Here is a 17,009-nt window from a genome sequence, read left to right as displayed (position 1 = left end):
ATTCTCATTAGTTGCAGCAGAAGCAGAAGGAACGTGTAATCGTTAATCGCGATGATATTTGACCCGAGGGATCAATTCGGGACCCGTGTCTCCAATCGCTTTAATCGTTCCCAGGACTACTGGTGAGGTCTAATCTGATGAGCAGCCGCGCGTGGTTTGCCAAAGAAGATGAGGTCAGGGTGACGAGAGGTTGAGATGAGGAAGACGACAAAGAAGGAAGGGAAAGTGCTTGGACAAGGAAAGACAAGAAGTAGTGAATGAGGCAGAGAAAGGCAAAGCATCACGAGTCCCTTCAACTGGACACGTGGGAAGGGACCCACTTATTTATTTATTTATTAGGGACCAGTGAGTGGGCACGAGTTGACTGTATGAGTCAGAACAAGAGAGGAAAGAAGGGTCTCATTTTGCTTTGACTATCCAGCGTGCACATTCCTTAGTCAACCTATTTTCAGTAAAAGACGCACTACAGACGCCGCCCATTATCTAACGGTCATAAATAATATAAACTATTTTTTTTTTTTATGATTTATAAGATATAGATGAAGGAATGAAAAGTATGTATATATTATTAGGGCTATGGTAGGTAGAAGAAAGGAAGCATGATTCACAGCTTTGTAAATCCTGATTACACATTTGTCACTACTTTTGATCAAACCTTAGTTTTTTTATTGGATTAGGTAAACTATATAGGTACCCAATCATGGATCATATTAGATGCTCGATAATTTACATTTTTTAATTTTTAAACAAAGAAAAAATATTTAAAAACCCTCTCCCTTATTAAAACTTTTTTTTTATAATATCTTGTAGATATTTGTTTGATGTTATTAAGTACCTAGCCAATACTATCTAAAAGATCGGCCTGTTAGGAGCGGAAGACATAAGTACTTAACCCTAGGTCCATAACAACACACTCCACCTTCGAGAGCCGACATCCACTGCGGCCCACTCTAGCGACACTGGTCGGACCTAGGTTAAGTTCCTATGGCCTACCAGTAATTTTAATCTGACCTCTAGGTCGTTGATACCAAATGTTAAACACTTAGTCAATACTACCCAAAAGACTGGCCTGTTAGGAGCAGAAGGCATATGTACTTAACCCCAGGACCATAACAGTTGATATCATGTCGTGTATATGGATAGTGAAAAATCCGACATAGTAGCTGATACTTACACGGAGTATCAACCAATAGGAATACATATACTTGATAACGTAGAAGAGGTTAAACTTTGTTGAAACCGTAATAGGAGGTTGTGATTGGTGTTTTAAGTAGAACTCATGCAACTAATGGCTTGCTTGCGAGTGAGTCCTATTCAAGAGACCAATAATAACCTTTAGTTTCAATAGTTTTCAAGGATAATGAGGCTAACCAGATTTTTTCGAAGATATATTTTAAAAAAAAAATCTTAATTTTTAAACTATTTAATGCATGGGTGGAAACGTTTGATAGGCATTTTATTTTGACTTTGTGTTTGGAATTCACATTCGAAACTGCCGACCAAACCACCCTTCCCATTAGAGAATCAAAAGGAAGCTATGACAGCTCTCTTGCAACAAAAAAGCTGAAAGGCAGATGGGCCTTAAAAAAGAATATCAGCTTATGTTTAGGACGCCTCATCCATTAAAATAATCTTCATTCTCTTCAACTAAACTCATAATAAACAATCCAAAGACTGCATAAGTCTGCTTCCTTTTATCAGTTTTCAGAACAATGGGCAAATGGCATCTCGCCATCTCTGGTTTTTTCATCCTCAACGAACATTAAAGCAATCAAGTAATGAGAGTTTAACCCACGCTTGGCTCTATTTTCCTTGCGAAACCTGTCCCTGCGTTGCCTTTCCATCTCAAAGAACTCTCCAGCCCTTCAAAACATTTTTTTTTCTTTCTTTAAACAAGGAGAGAACAGCTCCTTAATCATCACTTTTGTGGACTCGCCCACGTCTTCAACCTCACTCATCCTCAGTGGGTTGACATGGATGATTGACCCGTGTTGAATCCAACACACCTCTCCCTTAACATAATCTAAAACATCTCGAGGACAAGGACTGAATCGAATGTCATTCCTTGTCTTTTATGGTTTCTCAAAGCTCCCTTGCTTTCATTATCTTCCAAGCTTTAATCATTAATCAGTAATGACTCGGTTTTGTCTCAGCCTTAATCTTAAATAAATACAGAAACAGATCAGAGCGCGCTGCAGATGTCAAATGCTGGCAAGAAGGAGGGGTTTTGCCGTTTTGGAGTCATTCGATGTCATCTTTGCATCATAAATTCCAAGTTTTTAATGTGTATTTCAGGTGTCAGGGAGGGGAAAGAAAAATCTAGAGGGATGTTGTTGGTTTCATGATGGTGAGATAGAGACGAGAGAGATGGGTCGGACCTACTTGTCATGTTTTCTTTCTCTTCCTTCATCATTGCAATTGAAGGATATATAACCTTATTCGGAGCTCCTTGTTCACACTGATTTTTTCCTTTTTCTCTGCTCTCTCCGGAAACATCAATTTGATATGCCTTTTCTACCTAAAAGAAATTAGCATTGTAATACAAAATTTTGTATTTGGACACCATCAATGTAGATTGATGGTACGATTTCGCATTGTTTTGTTCATCTTCTTTTGGCATAGGAAGAACAAGAAATGCTACTATGGAAGGATTTCTCTCCTGGATTTTTTTTTTTTTTGTTTTGTTTTTGTTTTTAAAACAACGAGAGCAGAATGGAAGAATTCCATTGATGTCATTCACAGAAGAAGAAAGAAAGTATTCCATCTTTCTCATGCCAGCCATTAAACTGAAAACTGTGGAGTTTAACGTAGCAAATTCTTGACTTCATATTCTGGTGCTGTTCAATAGTGAAAGTTGAAAGTTTGGAGAGGTTCACTGCATCTATCAGTCCCTATAAAGAAGACAAGCCAGGCAACTTGCTAACACTTTTACTCAGTGCATACCTTTGTTTATTCTCTTCATGGACCTCTATGAGATATCTTAGACGAGGTGCCGCCTCGAGCTGATGATACGCCAATGTTGAATTGAATTTACGATTGAATATCCAAGTTATCAATTTTGAGTTTACTACCGAATGTTCAATACTGGGGCCTTTACAAAATTCCTTTTGTTTATCCAAATCCAAGAGCTAAAGTCCAAAAACATCAGTAGAATCCTCACAACTGCTCTAACAAACTTACTAACACAACACAAGGAGGATTTCACCTGCTTTAACCAGAACTATCAAGGAGGAGGATTAGATGAAGGGGTTAAGTCTGTCGGAGCAGTTCTTGAAGTCATGAATCTGGTTTTAATACTACATCTCTGATGGAATTACTCATTTTATAATCACTTGAATCAGGTTTAGTTCTATCTTACACGACCCAGTATTTGATTTATATTAGTTAGGAAAGAGGGAGGTATACTTCTTGTGAGGAAAATGAGCAACTAATCTTGTAAGTACTCAATTGGAAAGGATTAGGAATAGACAGAAGTCAATGCATGAGTCCAGCTTGAAATGGTTTATTTAAAAGACTTTCTGTGATGACTTCAAGAATGTCACATCTGCTTAGGAGTTTATCAAACTTGTTTGACTAAATTCCTCAATGAAGGGTTTGTATAAAAAAACTTTAATGTGACATCATGGTGGGGAAAGCGGAGGGATGAGGACAAGTTTCTGCTGTATGTTGTCGAAGAAGAAGAGAATAAAGCCTCAGATGATATGTTTTGTGGTAAGATCATCCATCTTTTAGCTAGGGATTCCCATGTTGGTCAAATGAGGAACCTTCTGGCCCTTTTAGTTTGGGTTCATAGGCCCCATGATAGATGTAGTATTCCTGCTGAAAGAAAGAGTTCCAAGGTAAATGGGTGTTAGGTGTAAAAGTATTGTAATTTCTTCATATGAAAGAGGCATGTTAGGAATCCATAAATTGGAGGGTCGAGACCATTGGATCTTATTGTGAATTATGAGCTCAAAACATAAAATCATGGTCTTTTCAAGAAAAGTATTAAGAAAAGTCTTACACAGATTCAGAATTGAAATGATTATGCATTTATTCTAATCAAGAAGAGGTCTTCTAACTTAGATTAGTCGTTTTGGGATAGATCTAGACCCAAATTTAGCATGATACTCGATCGGATACCAAGCCAGCTATTTTTTTTCCATGAGGTTCCAAACAGACCTTTAGGAATTTTTTGCCAGGCAGCCGGAGCTGGAGAAGATACATATATAAAGAGAAGCAACGGCGCTGCCTAATAACATCACCAGCATAGAAGCTCCATTACAGTGTCAGCACTGAAATGGCAGGGAAGATAAAACAACTTGTGTCCTTGATGAGTCACTATGCGTAATAACTGGCATGTCTTTAGGCTTTTAAGAGCTAAAATGGAAGGGAAGATATATAGGACACCTTGTGTCCTTGAGGAATCACTATCCCTAATAGAGTTGCATTTTCTTCCGGTTTTTTACATCTGCTCAGTAGAGAAACCTGAGACAGTTTGTCTCACAAGTTGAAGCCTGCCCAAAAGAACTTACCTTAATTCTTCTCATCCACTTGTGGTGGGTCATTATTCACAAAGAGAATTCTAGCAACTCATTTGGGCAGCCACTAACTAATCCTTTCAACCATAGCTCTCTTAGTTTCCTTCTTTGTGTAAATTTTCTTGTGGTAGTCAGCTGTATTCCTCCACAAAGACCCAGATAAACCTTTATCCTTGTACTTCTGTCATTTTACCACTGTCATCTTCTCTGCACTGAAACAAATTCTTCAAAGCCTCTCCTTTTTAATTTTTTTTAAAAATCAATGATCACTTACTCAACTTGGATAATGGATGACATTGCTTTTCTACTCATCACTCCCCTAACTTTGACACAAGAGTTCCAATCAAACTATTCCCTGCCAATTAAGTCCATTCAGGAAAGGTAGATCCACCTTCCTCTGCCGACTAAAAGGAATCAATACAGAGAATATCTTCCTCAAATCAGATGCAGGGATCCTCCTGGTAACGTGGGTCAGAATCCCATTTTCATGGCGATTTCTGCCAGGAATATATGTATACGCCCACTGGAACAAGCAGAAGGGTTGGGTATACCAAAAACCAGAACTGGTATACCAAAAAAGAGTTTCAAACGAAGGTGCATGGTTGCATAGTTTTGGGAGGGCACCTGAGTGGAGCCTTTCTGATCAGCTTGGGCTCTTTCTGTGATGGTTTTCTCGATGGTGACAGAAGCAAGAAATTTGGGTAGAGGTGACTTTCATGGCTACGATCGATGGCACTCCTCCCACTAAATCCTCACTTTTTTTTTTTTTTTTCTTTCTGATTTCTCCTTGTTTGCGTTTCTTCTTCAGCTGCAGTGTCTGTTCCGGTTCTTCAAACGACTTCTGAGAGCGAGCCCAGTTTAGTTATTCATTAAGGTATGATTTGCCCACGATCTTCGATCCATCCCATTCTGCAGAAACCGAAAAGAAAGTCTGGGCCGCTCGGTTGAGCTTCCACTGGTAATTCTTTCATTTCCTTTTCTGTTAGTTCCAGACATGGGCTGGGCCTCCAAGGGAAGGGCGATGATCGGAAAATATATATCTTTGCTGGAAAGAAATTGTTGTCGGAAAACTATCTCTCACCACCATATATTTTTGCATTAAAAATATTATCCTAAATATTACTCTGTGAAAAATAAATTTCACTTAAAAATATTCAAGTTTTTATTTAACTTTATAAAGATTTCTTATTATTATTTATCATATTTATGAATAAATTCAATTATTTGAAATAAATTAATCAAATTAATAAAATAAATATTTTAAGTTTGTATTTAATTTAATTTTAAAATAAAATAAAATATATTATATGTGATTTACGTTGCATTTGTTATTTCATTTAAGTTTAAATGAATGTGTATATTTTATTGAAATGATAAAAAAAAAATTAATATCTTAGGGGTATCATATTTTTAAACACAATTGTGGGTGAAATTTAAATTAATTAATAAATATAAATTTTGAATAAATTCTCAAACTTATTTTATCTGAAATAAAAAAATTAATTATTTTAGAAAATTGAAAAATAAAATTTTTAAAATAAAATATGATTGAGAAAAAAGTAATTCAATGTAGCTAAAAATGTGATTATGCAAAGTAATTATTCTTAATTTTAAATTTTAATTATACTTTTTTTATAATTAAGTGTATATGAATAAAATCATATTAACCATTAATAATTTATTTAGTTAAGCTATGTGAAGTTATTTTATCAAATTTATATGTAATTATATGTGAAATAAATTATTCAATTTAAGAATGTAAAATAGTTGTTATGTTTGTATTTAATTTAGATTTAAATACAATAAAATTTAATGATTTGCTCTTTTTATGTCATAAATATTTAAATGAATGTATAATTTTTTTAAATATTAAAGAATTTTGAGAATTCTTATGAGTATTTTATTAGTTTTTAAACACAATTATGGTGGAATATTCTACAAACATAGTTCCTCTTGCCACTGGATGATCTCTAACGGGAAGACTCCAATGCTACAAATGGAGGATTTCTTGGAGAAGAGGCCCTCTATGGCATACTCATGGGTAGGGGTGTCACCAAGCCAAACTAGCTCGCAAACCATTTAAACTCAACTCAGTTTAGTTTTTACTTAAACTCGGCTCTGAGTTAAATTCATTGAAAAGTCTTGAACTCCTTTGTGATAGCTTACAATTCAATGGTATTAAATTTATCACTATATTCTTTTTATTTAATTTTATATTATTTTTATTTTTATAGTTTTAAATATAAGTTGGAGCTCGAATTTGACGTCTAACTCAGTTAAATTTTTTTGGCCTTGAGTTCAAAATATTCAAATCAAGTTAAACTCAAAAATATCCAGTTTCAAACTTAACCTGGCTTGAATGCCATTAAAGGTACTTTGTGTGAAGTGGGGTGGCACTTTGGAGCCTATTGATTGGACCAAATGGATTCCACGATCCTTACGTAGAATTTGCGTCATCTGCAATTGAATTCAAAGGTGGGCTGGAGTTCCGCGTTTCATATTTATGAACAGTTGAGTCAAATTTGCTCGTCCTTTTCCTTCTAAGTCAATATTTGCGAATCCACGTCGAAGAAAAACGTATCAAAGTGGGTTTTATCGACAGCTCCATTTTCTGCTGTTTACCTGTATCGATTCAATCCAAAAAGAAAAACGGGAAGAAAAGAAGATGTCGATAATGATAACTCCACCTTTAAATCTATATAGTTAACAGTTACGAGAGAAGAATTGACTTGCAGAATACCTACCATCTGTCATTGTGAAACCAGCAGATACGGATCTGGACTTTTCTTCCCATTTTTCTATTCCGGTCAGCGGTTTGAAGTTTGAACATGAACCACCAGTTGCCAGAAATACATTGGAAGGGACAAGTTATTGGGATAACGGACGGTGATCGTGGTGGCGGAGGCAAAGTCAGCTATACGAAAAACTAATTCGGTGTCGCTGCCCACTGCTTCGTCTATATATTGCCTTCAAAGATGGATCTGTTAGGAAGCCAGCTCTCGCTCTCTTTCGCCATGAAGATCTCCTGCAGGCCTGTGCTTGCGTTCTTCTTCATCTTCGTCATCCTACAGTCCGCCTGGTTCAAAGCTTCAGCAGGCACTGAGCAATCCATGAAGGGCCATGGCCGGAAAGCTGACGTGGGACGCTTCCGTCTTCCAAAGAGTTCCGTGTATATTTTCTCGGACAAGGTGTGGTTTTCTGAGCTAAGGGAATCAGGGCGAGCTCCACCTTCTCCCCAGGGGGCAACGAGGCCGTAGTTCCGATCCAAACTTATGTGAACTGCTGCAAGATGTTTTTGTTTCTCATTTTGGAAAGTTACAAACAGCTTGAGTTACAGTGGGCTTAGCCGTAGAGAAAACAGCAGTAGGATTGTAGTATAGAATTCTCTCTGTTCGAGTCTGGCTTCTGGTCTGAACTTCCATTTTAAGTAACAGGTTGTAAGTCGTGTTCTGTAAGAAGAAAAGAATTTACTTTTGGTAGCAGGAGTTATCAAAGAGAAGCTATAGTCTGTAATCTTCCAAATTCTTTCCTCATCTTATAATATAAATACTTGTAAACCAATTTGCTCAACTATTCATCGTTCCTCACAGCAAGTTGTATGTGCCTTGGTACGATTCTCGTCTTCTTGTTATCCCTAGCAGCGTTCCCCGCAAGCTCATAAACCTCGGCACCGAGGCACTCCAAGACGGCAGCCATGTAGACCTGAGCGTCGGCGCCGACTCTCTCAGCATATTTACCGGCTTTCAGAAAACGGGCGATACGCCCGACCGGAAATTGAAGACTGGCCTTGCTACTCCTATAAGTGGTCTTCTTCGCTCCGGCACCCAAGGTTTTTCCACGACTGGCCATGGAGATTCAACAACAGAGACAAATGATGCTTTCGTAGATTCAGTGGCGAGGGCAGAGAGGATTGAAGATTCTCGTCAGTCAAATCTTCTCATCGTCTGTAACGCTACGGGTTCTCCTCCATCGCCTACACTCCTTCCGACTCATTTTGTCAAAATATCCGATGAATCAACTAGTGATTTGCCATCAACTGTCAATATTAAACAAAGCTGGTTTAACTTTTCCTAAGTTAGGAAAAATTAAACCAGAGTCATAAAAATAATAATTCATATTTTTTTTATAAAATAATTTTATTTATTTATTTAGTATATTCATTTTTAATTACTATATTAAATTAGTGATTTAATGGTCATAATTAAAATATCGTTAAAATAAACATTTGATAAATTGTTTTGGTTTAATTATCCCATTGCTATAATTAATTAAACCAATGGTTTTAAATTTTGTGGCAATATATTATTAATTAATAATACTTAAAAATATATATTATGTTATTGATAAAATAGTATATATATTTATTTATTTATTTATTATATTTAATTTTTTATTATTGTATTACATTAGTGATTTTTAATGTTAAAATATATCTTATGTTATTAAAAAATAATTTATTTATTTATTATATTCTCTTATGTTATTTTTTACTTTATTTATTTTATTTTTTATAATTTATTCTAGTCACATGTAATTATTATATTAATTTATAATAAACTGTAATCATTAAATAATATTATATAGTCTTTCATTAAGTAGTTTATTAATATATTTTAATACTACACATTAAATCACTTATAAGTGTAGTAACCATACTTATTTTGGTTAATTATCTATTTAGGTATATGTTCTATTTAAATATATTACAAAAAGTTACTCATTCTCATGTTTATATCAAATTTTTCATTTTGGGGCACTAACATTGGAATTTGTTTTCCAGTGTACTTGAACTCGTCTATACTAACACCCAAGGATGATTTGAAGTTGAATCAATTTATTTATGATGAATTGAAATTTTCACTTCATTTCAAGTTCATCGTGGACTAACCCCCCCTAAAGCGAGTTGCCCAGTTGGACTGACTATATCTACATCAATGATTACTAGCTATACTTATCTGGATTGGAAACAGAAATGCTCTTTCGGCATAATTGTTATTTTCTTCCACAATAAGTCTTAGTCCTCCTCACCACTAAGTAGCATTTCCTTTTTTTCTTTATTCCTATATTTTATTGGGCAAGGGAATAGATCTAAGAGGAATACTTTTGATTCATTTCTTGGACTGGAAACTGGTAGAATCCATCTTAGAAGACTTGACGATGATTCAAACATAGATTCCTCCACCAAGATTTGACTCTCCTGCTCCAAAAATTGGTGTCAAGCTAAACTGAACTAATTATGCCTTGTGGTCCCAAATTGTTGAGATGTACATCTGGAAAAGATAAATTGCGATATATTAATGGAGATTTTCTACAACCTCAACCAATAAATCCCAATTTTCAGAAACAGAGAACCGAAAATACAATTGCAAAGGGATAGCTAATCAACTCGATGGACCAATCCTTGATTAGCAATTTTATCTGATTTTCAACTGCAAAAATGCTATGAGATTTTATTACTAGAACGTTTTCTGATGGCATTGATGCTTCGCCAGTATATGATTTAAAAAGATAGTGACTAAAATGAGGCGAGGGTCTATTGAGAAATATTACAATGATCTTCAAGACTTATGGAGAGAAATTGATTTTCATAGACCAAACCCGATGGAGTGTGAGTTGATATATCAAATTATAATTCTATCTTACAAGAAGATAGAGTCTATACTTTTCTTAATGGGCTTGATGATCGGTTAGATAAGATTCTAAGTGATGTGCTACAACTGCAACCGTTTCCTTCAAGGCTAATAAATATTATGAAGAATTTTGTGACCAACACCTTTTATTTTAAATAAGACTGTACATTTGCCTTTAATCTCCACCTTTGTATCGTGACCAAAACATACATGAATGTTACTGTCAAGTTCCACAAATTTGACCATACCTTTACCTTTAATCTCCACCTTTGTATCATCGCCAAAGCGTACATGGCCCGTTATATTATTATAAGTTTCAAAAATTTGCTTTTATCATTTGTCATTTGGTTGTTAGCGTCATTATCAAAGTACCATGTACTATTTTCTCCGATGGGCTCTTAGTTTAGTAAAAGGAATAGTATAAACTCATTACATCTTCCTTGTACTCAATCAATTTTGACTCTTCATTTACTTTCTTGGATTGACACTCCCATGAATAACGTCCACATCTCCCACAAGAATAACATTCAATTTTAGATTTGTCAAATTTTACCTCATTATTTCTCCAATTGTTGCCTCTTCCTCTTCTTATTCCATAACCTCTTTAAAAACCCTGGTTTCTATTCTCAAAAATAGAGTTTTGCCCATCATTTCCTCTTTCTTGACCACGTCCACATCCACAACCCTTACCACATCATTGACCTCTTCCACCTCTTGAAGTGATTTCACATTTAGATCTGAGAAATAACTTTGCTTACAAGGCTTGCTCAACTTACTCTTATTTGTCTCAATTCATTCTCTCCTCATGGGCTCATAATAACCCATTTAATTCATCAATGGACATGATCCCCAAGTCTTTAAACTCTTCAATGGCTACCACCACATGATTAAATTTTGAGTTGAGGGAGCATAGAATCTTCTATGCAATATGAATATCTTCAATATTTTCTCCAAGCCTCTGCATTTGATTCACCACTACCAAAACTTGTGCAAAAATCTGAGATTGATTTGTTCTCCTTCATCAAAAGTGATTCACACTCAGACCTTAGAGTTTGAAGACATACCTTCTTAACTTTGTTAACTCCCATGACAGATTTTTGAAATCCTATGCTTGTTTGGATTTAGTGTTATTGGCAACCTTCACGAACATATCATAATCCAACCTTGTTGAATAACAATAAGTACACATTGATCATTTTTCCTCTTTTTCTCCAAAACTTTTTTTTCATTTGTTAGCAAAGTTGTTTCATTTTCCAGTTCTTCAAAACATTTCTCAGTGATCTCCCATAATCCTCGAAAACCAAGGAAAACCTTCATTCGAATAGCTCAACACTCATAGTTGGTTTTAGATAATTATGGATATGGGAAGAAAAAAAAGATGCTCCATTTGAACTCAATTCTCTCAACCTCACTCTTGATACCACTTTGCTAGAAGCAAAAATAGGCAAACAACTCACTCAAAAGATAAAAGAAGAAAGACAAAAGATAAAATGAATTATTGATTCAATTTGTTAATTTTCAGGACTCCATGGATTTAGTTCATGGAGAAAAAGAGAGATACACCCATTGGGAGAAAACAGGAGGAATAAGAGGTTATGGGCTGATTGTCCTAACCTCCCCCTAAAGTTCAATTTATAGATTAATAATCCTAAAATATTATAATAATGCCCCAAAAACTTTAACCTAATTACACCAATGCCATCTTTACGAGATAACTCTTTATTTACCATTCTCCTTCGTCTATCGGCATTGAGCCCATCTTCTACATCTCTTGTATATGCGGGTTTCCTTGGTCGTGTGGATTTGAGCCCCATCTTCCAACACAATTGTTTACATTTTCAAAACTTGAGAGTACATTAGTATTTATACTACTCAAAAGATAATTCTAAACTTAATGACTTGTAACCAAATATATTCTCTACATGCATCTTATCATACCAAAAAGACACTAATCAAAGAATACATACATTTTTTCAAATTTTTTTGAACAAATTATAGTAAATTAGAAATAACTTCTTTTAGAAAATTTCAATTCAGAAATGGTTTGATTCATTGGAACCTAAACGTGCATAGTTTTTCAATGACATATTATTTGCACCATTTAAATAAGAATAACCTCTTCAAATTCTCAGCACAAGTGACCCTTTGATTCCAATCAATTAATGTTAAGTTTAATATCCAACACAGACTTGAAGACACAAGGCCGTGATCTAGTCAGTGACCTGATCTACTCTTCAGAGTTTGAAATGCAATAAACTTGTTTTGAAGACAAACTACCTCATACGTTAGTAGAAGCAATGAACTAGAATACTTACCTCAGACCAACGAAGTAAAGCTGGGAAGTAAAGGCGACTCAGCTATGATACTCCATCTTCGTTTAAAGCAGAAGATTTTATCATAGATGTTGAACAATCGTTTTATTGGTGGATTGGTGAGGGTTTTGTTTGTGTAGAGTATGAGAAAAACTGCACCAGAGTATGAGGGAAGGATCTGCAGTTGCAAAATTCATGAGGACACGAATCATTAGAATCGTCGAGGAAGATGAAGATGGGTTCTGCAAATGTTGATAATAAAGAGAGTCATCATCGAGTATGAGAAAAACTGCACCAGAGTATGAGGGAAGGATCTGCAGTTGCAAAATTCATGAGGACACGAATCATTAGAATCGTCGAGGAAGACGAAGATGGGTTCTGCAAATGTTGATAATAAAGAGAGCCATCATCTGGGTCTCGCAGACGATAGGCAGGAAGGCGACGCGTTGAAAAATTTATTCTAAACTCTGGAAGCTAAATTTTCTAAGCATTCCCTGATTGCTCTATCCCACGAAAGCAGTTGTTGACCCCCGTTACCTGAACACATCATCGAACGAGACCTTGACGCAACGAAGCTTCCGCGGAGAGCTATTATCAACAGAAGGCTTTTAATAAATATTAAAAAAATAACCAATTTTTAAATTTAATATAAAAATATCTAATTTTGACCGGTCAATCGCTCATGTCTAAATAAAAAAAATCATAGGAGAAAAACGGTATCTTGACATGGACTATTGATGCGACATGTTCATAATGTGTCATGTATATGTTTGATTATGTGGCAGCTCATGGCCATTATTTTCTTCAACTGCTGATGTGGCATGTTGATGTGTCATATTTCACACTTGTACGGTTGTTAATTTTTATTAAAAAATAAATAATTTAGTAAAATTAAGTGAAAGAAGAAGGCACTAGAATCAGTCGTAGCGCTACAATTTCAACTTCGTCTGCGTCAAGCATTGGCTTACATCCTGACGTCAAACCTATTCAACTTACAAGTAATCTCCATGAATCATCATCTAGATCATTGAATTTCGATCCTTCTCTTACTTTTCGTCCGAGTCTCTGTTTTTGCAGCAGCATGGACCTAGGTAAAACTAAGAGTGAGAGGAGATATCTACCAGACATTTGTATATGGCCTTGTACGATTTCCTTGTATGTTCCCTTCTTCCTTCCATCGGATCGCGAGTGCTAGTAATCCATATTTGCCTTCAGCATGGTGATCATGGGGATGGGAGGTTTCAATCTTGTTTTGACTATCACCCTTTTGGTTTCCCTCCATCGGTTCAGCTTCGCCTTAGATTTCTTACAATTAAACCAATCGATCGGAGACGGAGGAGAGACACTTATCTCTGCCAACCGTACCTTCGAGTTGGGCTTCTTTAGTCCCAATTCTTCTGCAAATCGCTATGTTGGCATTTGGTACGCCAGGGCCTCCGAGCGGAAACACGTCTGGGTTGCCAACAAAGAAAACCCGTTAAGAAATTCTTCCGGGATCCTAACAGTTGGAGACGACGGGAACCTGCTATTGATCGACCGGGGTAGCCGTAGGGAAACCATTTGGTCTACAAACATTTCGGTGGTGCCAGACGTAAATTATTCGTCCACGGTGGCGGTTCTGCTAGACACAGGGAATCTTTTGCTGAGAGCCGTCGCCTCGGATGGTTCCGGGAGAGACTTATGGCAGAGCTTCGACAGCCCTTCACGGGCGTTCATACAGCATATGAAGATCGGGGGAAACGTTATAACGGGCGGGAAGCTTGTCATTTCAGCGTGGAGAAGTGATGATAATCCGGCGCCGGGGAACCTGAGCTTCGGACTGGATCCTGTAAAGCCTCAGCAATTGTTCGTATGGGATGGAGGGGTCCCAAAGTGGAGGAGTGGGCCATGGAACAGGCGGTTCTTCCAAGGGTTACCCAACATGGAGAACGACCCCTTGTACTTTAACGAGATAAATGTTGATACAGAAGATAAAAAAGGAATGGTATATTTCTCCTTCTCCTACATCAATGAATCCTTCCTCTCCATCTTCGAGATGGGTTCATCGGGGGTTGTGGTCAAGTCCGACTGGAATGAACGGAGCCAAAGCTGGGACCTCGACTGGTCTGCGCCGGCTAAGGAGTGCGATTTCTATGGAAAATGTGGACCTTTCGCAAATTGTAACCATTTCCATGGGGCAATCTGTACCTGTTTGAAGGGTTTTCAGCCTCAGTCCCCGGAAGAGTGGAGGCAAGGGAATTGGTCGAGTGGGTGTACGAGGAGAGTCCCACTGTCCTGCGAGAGTTCCGACGGTACAGCAGAGGGGGGAGACAGATTTTTCGCAATTAAAGAGGTGAAACTGCCTGATTCGGGTAACTGGTTGCAGATCTGGGATGCTAAGCAGTGCGAAAGCGAGTGTTTAAAAAACTGTTCTTGCATTGCGCAAGCGTTCCTCGACGGACTCGGATGTCTTCACTGGGGAGGAGAGCTGATCGATATTCAGTATGTGCCTTCTGCTCGCGGGCAGCTTTTCATCCGTCTTCATCGGTCAGAACTCGGTTAGGCTTTTTTCCCTTCAATTTACAGTCTCCATTTACAAAATTTTAACTTAGAAATCATAGTCGAAATTTATTGTTGTTGAATTCACAGATGAGAACAAAAGAGTGAGATCAGTCGTGGTTGCACTCGTTACTGTTTCCGTCTCAATCTTCTGTGTGGCTTGTACATGCTTAGCGTGGAGGCAGATTACTAGAAGAAAGGGTAAGTTGAAATTTATCTGTATCAATTCTGCTAAACATGATTCTGAACAGACTGAATTGGAAGATTATGAGAAATTGGAAAATGGTCTTAAGCAGCAAAGAAGAGGAGAACGGAACTGGCGACTAGCGAAGGGAGCAGGATGGAGGACCGTAGATTCACAGCAAACATGAACAATCTGAGACAAGATCTTAACCAAGGGAAAAGCACTGAATTACTATGGCTGAATTTTGAGGAAATTGCGGTGGCTACAAACAATTTCGGTAATGAGAACAAGATCGGGGAAGGAGGTTTTGGGCCAGTTTACCAGGTAAATACCCTATTGCTGATGAGCAAATGAGAGAGACCCACCTGCTGGAGTTCCTCACTATCGTGCATTTGATGGTGATCAGGGAAAACTACAAGATGGACAAATGATAGCAGCGAAGAGACTATCAAGAACATCCAAGCAGGGAGCTGAGGAGTTCAAGAATGAGGTCGTTTTGATATCTAAACTGCAACACAGGAATCTGGTTAGGCTATTGGGCTGTTGCATCGAAGGAGAAGAAACCATGCTCATCTACGAGTACTTGACAAATAGAAGCTTAGATGTCATCCTGTTCAGTAAGACTGCCTTATCATATCTATCTTTTGCTTGATCCATTCAATACTAACTAATGCACAGTGCTGCAATCTTCTGCTTCCAATTTAGATTTTGAACTACTTGGATTTATTACTGTATTCAGATCCCACCGAAAAGGCACAATTAGATTGGCCTACTCGTTTCCGTATCATTGAAGGGATTGCTCGGGGGCTGTTGTATCTTCACCGTGACTCCAGGTTGAGGATCATTCACAGAGATCTGAAGGCTAGCAATATCCTACTGGATCACCAGATGAACCCAAAGATTTCTGACTTCGGAATAGCTAGAATTTTTGGAGGGGATGAGACTCTTGCCAGAACTAACAGGGTCATGGGAACATAGTAGGTATCTACCATATATAAGCAAGCAACCCTGACAATTCTGACTTCTTTTTACTTCCATTTCCTCTGAGGGCTGATATGAATGCAGAGTTCTAGTTCCTTGCACCCTGCCGGATATTCGTGGGAGTGGTTTGTTTAGGCTATTCTAGTTGCTAGACGTCCTAAGAACACACTCATCTTACTTCAATTTCTTCTGCCTGATCATCAGAACTTCCCTGCAAACTAACATCTGAAATCTTGATATAAGTTACTGATATGTTTTTTTAACTTGTCAACATCTAAAAGTGGTTACATGTCGCCGGAGTACGCCATTGGAGGACAATTTTCAGAAAAGAGTGATGTCTTCAGTTTTGGAGTTCTCCTCCTGGAGATTGTGAGTGGCAAGAGGAACACTGGCTATCATAAAGAGTACAAGATTCCCCATCTTCTGGGTCATGTATGTTTTGAAGAACCACTCTCTCCCTTCAGAAGTTTCAAGTTAAATCTCCTCTGTAACTCGAGTCTGAATTTATTCTCAGGCATGGCATTTGTGGAATGAAGGCCAGGGACTGGAGCTCCTGGATCAAACAATTGGTTGCCCGGATTCCGCTACGGAAGTGATGAGATGTATCCATGTGGGACTTTTGTGTGTTCAAGACCGCGCTGCTGACAGGCCAACCATGTCTAGCATACTCTTCATGCTGGGCAATGAAGCTGCCATTGATCTTTCTCCAAAACAGCCTGCATTTTCGTTGGGGATCATTCCTGCGGGACGCTCTACTTCTGATAACTGCTCCTCAAACATTGTCACTGTTACAGACGTGGAAGGAAGATAGAAAACAGAGCTCAGTTCAGCAGCCCCTAGAAAG

General features: G+C 37.4%; 1 protein-coding gene across 1 annotated transcript; it reads left to right on the top strand.

The window, feature by feature from the left end:
• Positions 1 to 13,590: 13,590 nt before the first annotated feature.
• On the top strand, positions 13,591 to 16,976 carry LOC137938344 (G-type lectin S-receptor-like serine/threonine-protein kinase At1g11300). The gene is made up of 7 exons (XM_068783324.1): positions 13,591 to 14,999; positions 15,091 to 15,201; positions 15,297 to 15,508; positions 15,591 to 15,801; positions 15,924 to 16,161; positions 16,447 to 16,597; positions 16,680 to 16,976. The coding sequence occupies exons 1-7, from the start codon at positions 13,679 to 13,681 to the stop codon at positions 16,974 to 16,976; spliced, it is 2,541 nt and encodes an 846-aa protein (XP_068639425.1). The 5' UTR covers positions 13,591 to 13,678.
• The last annotated feature ends 33 nt before the right edge of the window (positions 16,977 to 17,009 follow it).

Source organism: Aristolochia californica, unplaced genomic scaffold (assembly GCF_029961685.1).
Source record: "Aristolochia californica isolate CCGP_79_NKW_82.1479 unplaced genomic scaffold, dmAriCali1.0.hap1 SCAF_10, whole genome shotgun sequence".
NCBI lineage: Eukaryota > Viridiplantae > Streptophyta > Magnoliopsida > Piperales > Aristolochiaceae > Aristolochia > Aristolochia californica.
This window is presented reverse-complemented; position numbering and strand designations above follow the sequence as displayed.

Bases quoted from the DNA above. Each gene is read 5' to 3' on its own strand.
- LOC137938344 (XM_068783324.1), top strand. From the start codon at position 13,679: ATGGTGATCATGGGGATGGGAGGTTTCAATCTTGTTTTGACTATCACC. The intron at 15,000-15,090 runs GTTAGGCTTTTT...TTGAATTCACAG, and splicing joins TCTTCATCGGTCAGAACTCG to ATGAGAACAAAAGAGTGAGA. The intron at 15,509-15,590 runs GTAAATACCCTA...GATGGTGATCAG, and splicing joins GTTTTGGGCCAGTTTACCAG to GGAAAACTACAAGATGGACA.